Raw genomic sequence first — 8,260 nt, 5'->3', positions numbered from 1 at the left:
TAAAGCAAGCTCTGTTCACCCTTGGTGAAGCTTTCACCCAGTGACTTTGCCTGTAGACCTAGCTACTCAGATGGCTGAGATCTGAGGATTGCTCAAAGCCAGCCCAGGCAGGAAAATCCATGAGACTTACTTCCAATAAAACCACCAGAATGGGAGCTGGGAAGGTGGCTCAGTGGTAGAGTGCTTGCCTTGCATGCCTGAGGCCCTGGGTTCGATTCTTTAGCACCACATAAGCAAAAAGAAAAAAGCCTGAAAAATTATATTGTGAAGTAAGCCAGGCCCAAAGAAACATAGGTCCCATGGTTTCCTTTATTTGCAATATCTAGTATGAGTCAAGCGGAAAAGGTCAGATAATGTGATGTTAGGAAAATGAACCCTTAGATATGTATTTTAATGTTTTTTTTCTTTCATGCATTTGTTTCTAATGCATTTATAAGATTATCTCTTTGTTGCTTTGTATGTCCCTCCTCCACAGTATAACCCCTGCTTTCACTATATTTGATGTCAGTATAACTTGTAGAGGAGATGGGGGAAAAACAAGTCGTTTAAGGATACAGGTGGACCTGTTGCAACAATGAGAAGTACAAGTTGTCATGTCGAAAACGAGCTTTACAACGTTGGTGGGGGGGGCAGGGAGGATTGGGTGGGGGGGTGGGGGAGGAGGCTGGGAAGGAATGTGAAGGATAAACAAAGGAGGAGGCTGCAATGCTTGATAAGAAATGTACGCATTATCCTGCCCATTGTAATTGTAACCCCTCTGTACAGTGTGTTCACAAAAAAAAATAAAATATATTAAAAAAAAAAAAGCCGGAAGTGTCGCTGTAGCTCAAGTGGTAGAGCGCTAGCCTTGAGCTGAAGAGCTGAGGGACAGCGCCCAGGCCCAGAGTTCAGGCCCCATGACCAGACCAAAAAAAAAAAAAAAAAAAAAAACACCAGAAAACAAAATGGTGCTGTAGCTGAAGTGATAGAGTGCTTGCCTTGAGCTGAAGAGCCCAGGGATAGCACCCAGACCCAGAGTTCAAGGCCCATGACAGAAAAAAAAAAAAAGGTTTCTTCTGCTCTTGGGTAATACTTTCTTCCAAAAGCATTCACTTCCTGAACTTAGTATTCAAAAAAGCAGAGAGTGGTTCCATGGCAGAGTTCCTTGCCTACTGTGCTGGTGGCCCTGGACCATAATTTATTTTTTATTTATTTATTTCTGGGTCATGGGGCCTGGACTTGGCCTGGGTGCTGTCCCTCAGCACCATCAGCTCAAGGCTAGTGCTCTACCACTTGAGCCCCAGCTCCACTTCAGGCTTTTTCTGCTTATGTGGTGCTGAGGAATTGAACCCAGGGCTTCATGCATGCAAGGCAAGTGCTCTACCACTGAGCCACCTTCCCAGCCTCTTGGGCCGTACTCTTAAGCATCACACACACACAAAACCAGAACACCTCAGAGTGAGCACCTGCCTTCAGCCTCCTGCAACCAGCAGCCTTGAACTAGCCATTGGAATGCTGTGGGGAGTTGGCACAGTCCTGAGGCTGGCGACCAGCACCTCCTCGCAGCACAGCTCGTCCCTGCTCTTCTTAGTTGAACTTGCGCGAGGATAAACTCACTTAGCAGCAACTGCGCTGTGGCCTTCGTGTCCTTGCTCAAACAGCGCAGTGCTGAACTTTATGCGGAATTGGCCCCCTGGCGGTGAGACACGGGCCCAGGCCAGGTGCCCAGTGGGGCAAAGGGTTCCTTCCCGAGCTCCCTTCCAAGCACGCCAGAGAACTCCCAACGCCACTTCCGGCTGCCCTTAGTTAAGATGGCGGGCGCAGGGGCGTCACTGAGGCTTGGGCTGCGGCTTCTATGCCCTTGCCCAACATGGCGGATTTCGTCCCGCCCCTCGGCTTCCGCCCCTCAGCTTAGTTTGTTGACAGTCCTGACGACCGCAGCGATGGCGGTTTCTCGCGCAGTCCGCGGCCTGTGGCTGAGGCGTAAGTCACCCCCTGTCCTCTGGGGGGTCCACCGAGGAGAGGCCTATGCGGAGGCAGCAAAAGGGCCCGTGCGCTGCCTAACGCAGGGGTCTGCGGAGGCTCCCAACTCGAGAGAACTCCCCAACTCCAGAAGCCTGGGTCTTTGCAATCTGGGGTCCCTGACAGCTCGTCGCCCCCGGGCCTGGCTCAGCCCACCGCCCACGGTCTCAAGTAGTCTCAGACTCAGCCCACTGCCAAGCACCCCAGTCCTCAAACCCGAGTCCCCCCCGGCCCTGGGCTCTGCGGACTTCGTGTTCTCCAGGCCAGGCTCCCCGAGACACGTGCATCCCCATTCTGGCGTCTCCAGGGCTCCTCTTCCCCTCTGTCCCCAGGACTGGCAGCGCCCACGCAGCTGGGCTTCCACCTCAGCCCTCGCCCCCTGAGCTCCTCCGCACACCAGGCCTCCAAGGCAGCCCCCTCGGAAGCCTCGGACCACAGCTACGAGTCCCTGCAGGTGACCTCGGCTGGGACACACGTCCTCCACGTGCAGCTGAACAGGCCTGACAAGAGGAATGCCATGAACAAGGCCTTCTGGAGGTGCGGGCTGCACATCCTGGAGGCCTTCCTGCAGGTGGAGGCAGGGCTGGGGCACCAGGCCTGGCTGGCCTTGGAGGACAGACAGATGGACTTGAGGGTGGGGCAGTCCCACTGCTGTGCTTACTGGCTCTTCCCTCCTTGCTCCTCCACAGGGAGATGGTGGAATGCTTCAACAAGATAGCCAGGGACTCCAACTGCAGGGCTGTGGTGGTCTCGGGTGCAGGAAAAATGTTCACTTCAGGTACCTTCTCCTCCCCAGGCGCTCCTGGTCCTGGTGGTATGGCAGTGCTTCTAATTGAGGATTTTAGGCAGCTCTAACTTGTGATTTGAACCTCTTGTTCAAGCATCCAAATCAAAGGCTTGCTGGGTAAAACTTAGTGCTTAGTGGAAAATACTTGCCTAATAGCTGTGGCCTGGGGTTCCATCCCCAGCACTCTAGGAAAAATGAAAAGGAAGGCATGAAGGCTGAGGGCTCAGGCAGACCCACCTCTGCACCTGTCCTTGTCCCCCTACCTTGTGGGGCCCTGATGTGAAGAAAATGGAGAGAAGCTGAACACCTGCTCAGCAGGATGCTGTGGGGTGAATGGAAGGAGGTGATACTTGTGTGACGTCAGTATTCAGCACCCACCTTAATCTAGACAAACCATTTGTTATGTGGCTGTGTGACAATAGCAACAATCTGATTAATGATGAAATCTAGAGGTTCCCAGGAGAACAAGCTGGGGCCCGTTTTCTGCACTGATCTCATCTGACTGTGGGGCCTGCGCACTGGGGCTCTGCGTTTCAGGGAGTTGCAATTGTGGGTGTTCAAGGAGAACCAGAAAAGCCAGCCAGAGTAGGCTTAGGAAGTTGCCCATGAGGCTGGTCCTGGGAACCAGGCCAATGAGTCACCAGGGTTTCTTAGACTTGTTGTGGGTGCCAAGAGCTGCCAGCAGGCTGGGGCAGGCTACCCCGGTCCTGCTGAACAGAGGACTTGCTAAGGATGCTCTGTGAAGTCATTGCATGCCTGGACCCTGCCTTGTGCTGCCCAGATGCAACTCCTCCACCCTGCAGCCCAGTTGCTCCCTGGAGTGTTTCAATAGCCTGGTGTAGAGAAGCTACCCCTGGTCCAGATTCAGGCCCAGCCAAGGTGGTGCAGGGAGTCTGTCATACCCACCTGTCACTTGCGCAAGCCTGCTGTCTCCTGAACCTGCCTCCACAGACAGCAAAGCCTGTGGATCAGGACTGGCTCAGAGTGGGAGAGACTTCTTAAGTTGGCAGTGACATGTTAGGGGTCAAGGAAAGGATGAAGAGGAGAGAAGAGATACACATGATCTCCTTCCATCCCCTCCCTGACCCTGACGTTCATGTCTGCCTTATAACTCCAGCCCTGTAGGCCTTTCTGTGAGGCTGCTCACCCAGGCCAGGAGCATTCCAACCACAGGGCCTTTGCACTGGCTGTTTCTGGCATTTTCCATTCTCAATCCTGATGAGTCTATGCTCCCTTCATGTCCTTCAGGTCTCTCACTGAGGACATTAGACAGGGTAACAGCCTCCCCGCTGACCCCCACACACAGGCACATGATATCATGTTTTACTTGTTGTTGAAATGGGGACTCAGAAAGATGTAGCCTAGAGTAGCCTCTAACTCCGGATCCTCCTCCTGCCTCCGCCTCCCTCTAGGGCTGGGATTACAGGCCTATGTCACATTGCTCTAGTCAAAACGTGTGTGTGTGTGTGTGTGTGTGTGTGTGTGTGTGTGTGTGTGTGTGTGTGTGTGTGTGTGTGTGTGTGTGTGTGTGTGTGTTGTTCCTGGCTTAAACCAGAGACCTCTACTATGGCTCTGTGGAGCCAGGACCTCTTCTGGCCATCAGATAGGAACACACAGTTTCAGGCTGGAACTCATGGTCTTGCCCACACTGGGCAGCTTCTCTACCATTGAGCCACACTCCAGCTGAACCAGTCATACAGCGCAGTCCAGGCCTTGAATCTGAGCACTCAGGAGCCAGAGGTGGAGGGTCAAGAGTTCTAGGCCTGAACCCTAGTGAACCCTGTCTCAAAAGATAAAAACATAACTGAGCCAAGCGCTGGTGGCTCACGCCGCCTGTAATCCTAACTACTCAAGAGGCTGAGATCTGAAGATCACGGTTCAAAGCCAGCCGGGGCAGGAAAGTCCGTGAGACTCATCTTCAATTAACCACCAGAAAAACGGAAGTGATGCTGTGGCCCAAGTGGTAGAGCGCTCGCCTTGAGCTGAAGAGCTGAGGGACAGCATTCAGGCCTCGAGTTCAAGCCCTACAACTGACAATAAAACAAAAACACATAATTAAGCAAGAAAGAAAAACAGAAGAAAAGTCAGATTCATGGTTATGGTGATTATCTGGAAGTTAGAGGCACAACATTCGCTCCATATCCAGAACCCCCATCTCAGGAAACAACTTTGCAGACTCAGTGTCTCGCCCTCACCTGCTTCCCAGACCACCAGTGTGACCTCAGGCCAGTGTATAACCTCTCCATGCCTTAGTTTCCCTGCGGGTGAACTGGAACCACTTGTAGGACCTGCCAAGATTCTGTGAAGACAGAGTGAAGGCTCAGTAGGAGCAGACCTCTTTATCTCTCCATGCCATGTCTCCCTAAGCTCTAAGCAAGTTGTTTTCTGCTGTGGCTGGTATAATCATTTTGCTTGGATCTGAGTCCTGGCAGGGTGAGGGGGTGCTGGGAGGCTATGTGAGCACCTCCTCTTCCCTCATCCCCCCCCCCACTCCTGGCCAGGAATCGACCTCATGGACATGGCTTCAGAACTGTTGCAGCCCGAGGGAGACGACGTGGCCCGCATCAGCTGGTACCTCCGTGACCTCATCACCCAGTACCAGAAGACCTTCAGCGTCATTGAGAAGGTGACTCTGGGCACAGCAGGGCAGCAGCTCCTCTGCCCACTGCCCTCAGCCCTGACCCCAGCCCTGCCTTCCCTTCCAGTGCCCCAAACCTGTGATCGCTGCCATCCACGGCGGGTGCATTGGTGGAGGTGAGTGTGCCTCCCCCTCTCCCCTGGGCAGGGGTAGGGCTGAGGCCGCCCCTCCCTCAGCCAGGGCCTCCACTCTCAGCTCTCTGCTGCTGAGCCTGGGGCCCTGCATGCGGCCATGACTGGGGAGCAGGGCCAGACTCTTTCCCTCTGCATTGTCCCTGGCCTCTTCCTTCCAGGTGTGGACCTCATCACTGCCTGTGACATCCGCTACTGTGCCCAGGATGCTTTCTTCCAGGTCAAGGTGAGTCTCCCTGAGCTCCTGCCTTCCGGGACCCCCACAGTGCTGACTAGAGAGTGGCACACCTGTCAGAGCAGGGACCACGTGTGTGGAGGGAGCAAGCCCTGAGGGCTTCACGGCAGAGGAGTCAGAGTGGCCCTTCCAAAGTGAGGCTCAGGAGACAGGCAGGGTAGCACACAGCTGTCATCCTGGCACTTGGGAGGTGGAGGCAGAAAGACTGGAGTTCTAGGTTAATCTGGGCCACATGGCAGGACCTTGCCTCTCCAAACCAAGAGCTGGGGATTTGGTTTAGTGGTAGACCACTTGGCTGGCATGTGCAGGACCCTGAAGTCTGTCCCCAGCACCATGGAGGGGATGTGTATGTGAGACTGCCATGGAGAAAATCTGGAGGTGAGGAGTGACGGGGCAGGGGGCACAGGCAGTGTGGCTGTCAGACCACACTGGAGGTCCAGAGAGACAGGAGGAAGCCAGGTGCAGGGTGGGACCAGGAAGGAGAGAAGGAGAGAGAGAAGAGGGGGGAGGGGAAAAGCAGTGTCTCCCGAAAAGTGGGGTCAACCTGAAGAGCTCACTGTAAAGAACCAGGAGGTCTCCTGGGAAAAGGAGGCTCCAGGAACTGGCTGGGGTCAGCATTTTAGAGGAGTTTGGAGGTATTCAGGGGGTGCAGAAATGGCGTGGTGGTGGGGGGGACGGACGGCTCTTCAGTTCTAGCCTTGAGCTTGTGTTGGAGCAAATAATGACAGTCCCACTGCTCACCAGGAGGTGGACATAGGCCTGGCCGCTGATGTGGGGACGCTGCAGCGGCTGCCCAAAGTCATTGGGAATCAGAGGTGAGAGGGGGGCAGCGGGGAGGACTGTGGGGTCTCCCCCCCCCCGCCCCAGGCTACAGGATAGCCTGGTGTGCCCTCCCTTTCCACAGCCTGGTCAACGAGCTGGCCTTCACCGCCCGCAAGATGATGGCAGACGAGGCGCTGAGCAGTGGACTGGTCAGGTAATGGGGGCTGAGGAAGGAAGAAGGCAAGGACCAAGGATAGGGCTGGGGGCGGGGGCTGAGGACAAGGAGGGCAGGGGCAGAGCATGGGGGTGTGCAGCCATGCCATGGGGGGGGGGGGGCGAGTCCCTCTCTTCCCATCCGAGATCAAGGGTGTCTCCCTGCGAGTGTGGCAGGGGAGGGAGGGGAAAGTCCACGCCTGGTGGGATGGGGGTCCACACGGAGAGCCTCACCTGCCCTTCTGATTCCTCTCGAAGCCGCGTGTTCTCGGACAAGGAGGCCATGCTGGACGCAGCCTTCGCGCTGGCGGCTGAGGTGTCGAGCAAGAGCCCAGTGGCCGTTCAGAGCACCAAGGTCAACCTGCTCTACTCGCGGGATCACCCGGTGGACATGGCACTGGACTACGTGGTGAGCTTCGGCTTCAGCCAATCACTGTGCTCCTAGCCCCACGAGGCCTCCACCAATCACCTCACTTCCCACTCCTGGTGCTGCTCCACCAATCAATGCACTCCCTGTTCCCTACCCCGCCCCCGCCCAGCCCTCCTCCAATCACGGCGTCCCTGCCTGGCCAATTGGGGCTCAGGGGCGGGCTGGTGCCTGCCTCACCCTCAGATTGGTGTTCACTAGGTGTCGCCTTCCCCCTCCGCAGGCCTCCTGGAACATGAGCATGCTGCAGACCCAGGACATCGTGAAGTCGGTGCAGGCGGCCATGGAGAAGAAGGACCTGAAGAGTATCACCTTCTCCAAACTCTGAGCGCCAAGCCCGTCTCCACACCCAGTGCCTGCCTCCTCCTCTATAATGGGAGGATTCAGGACAGGCCTCTAGTGCCTTCCGAGCACTCTCAAGCCTTATCTTTATGACCCTCATTTCTACCCAGGCCCTTATCTTCACTAAGAACAATAAAGTTCTGGAGAGAACCTGGCTTCATTACTGGAGTGGAGGGGGGTGGGGGGAATTGGAGACCCAGGGGTCTCCCAGGAAGGCAGCTGTGAAATTGGGGATAGAGGTTCTTTTGCTTTTCTGAGACAAGGTCTCATTATATATAACATAAGGTAGCCTGGAACTCGAGATCCCCTTGCCTTAGCCTCCTGAGTGCTGAGATTACAGAGATGAACCACCATACACAGCCAATGATGAGATCTGAACAATTGAAGACTGTTTAGGAAGAGCAGGAAGTCTTAAGAGGTGGAGTCCTTGGCTGGCGTCCTTCTGGGTGTGGAAGGCCATCCTTGCTCCCCCTATTCTTGGACTGACAGTGCCCAACCCACCTGGCCCCTGTCCTATTTATAGTCAGTGCAGTGCTGGAGTCTGCTGGGCACACCCAGGTAGAAAGTAGCAGAGGCAGCCAGTGGCTCACGCCTGTCATCCTAGCTATTCAAGAGGCTGAGATCTGAGGATCGATGTTCAAAGCCAGTCCAGGCAGGAAAGTCTCCGTGAGACTCTTTTTTTTTTTTTTTTTTTGCTGGTCATGAGGCCTGAACTCTGGGTCTG

The 8,260-nt window shown here is 55.1% G+C and overlaps 1 protein-coding gene across 1 annotated transcript; it reads left to right on the top strand.

Annotated features, from left to right (window-relative positions):
• Window positions 1-1,878: 1,878 nt before the first annotated feature.
• On the top strand, window positions 1,879-7,686 carry LOC138812441 (delta(3,5)-Delta(2,4)-dienoyl-CoA isomerase, mitochondrial-like). The gene is made up of 10 exons (XM_070000386.1): window positions 1,879-1,962; window positions 2,334-2,538; window positions 2,691-2,779; window positions 5,290-5,414; window positions 5,494-5,542; window positions 5,719-5,783; window positions 6,537-6,607; window positions 6,697-6,768; window positions 7,026-7,176; window positions 7,418-7,686. Exons 1-10 carry the CDS (start codon window positions 1,923-1,925, stop codon window positions 7,520-7,522), a joined length of 972 nt encoding a protein of 323 aa, XP_069856487.1. The 5' UTR covers window positions 1,879-1,922; the 3' UTR covers window positions 7,523-7,686.
• Window positions 7,687-8,260: the final 574 nt, after the last annotated feature.

The sequence above is a fragment of the Dipodomys merriami genome, unplaced genomic scaffold, assembly GCF_024711535.1.
Source record: "Dipodomys merriami isolate MVZ:Mamm:240054 unplaced genomic scaffold, mDipMer1.0.p SCAF_106, whole genome shotgun sequence".
NCBI classification, from domain to species: domain Eukaryota; kingdom Metazoa; phylum Chordata; class Mammalia; order Rodentia; family Heteromyidae; genus Dipodomys; species Dipodomys merriami.
The sequence above is the reverse complement of the archived record's forward strand: the minus strand, read 5'-3'. Positions and strand labels throughout refer to the sequence as shown.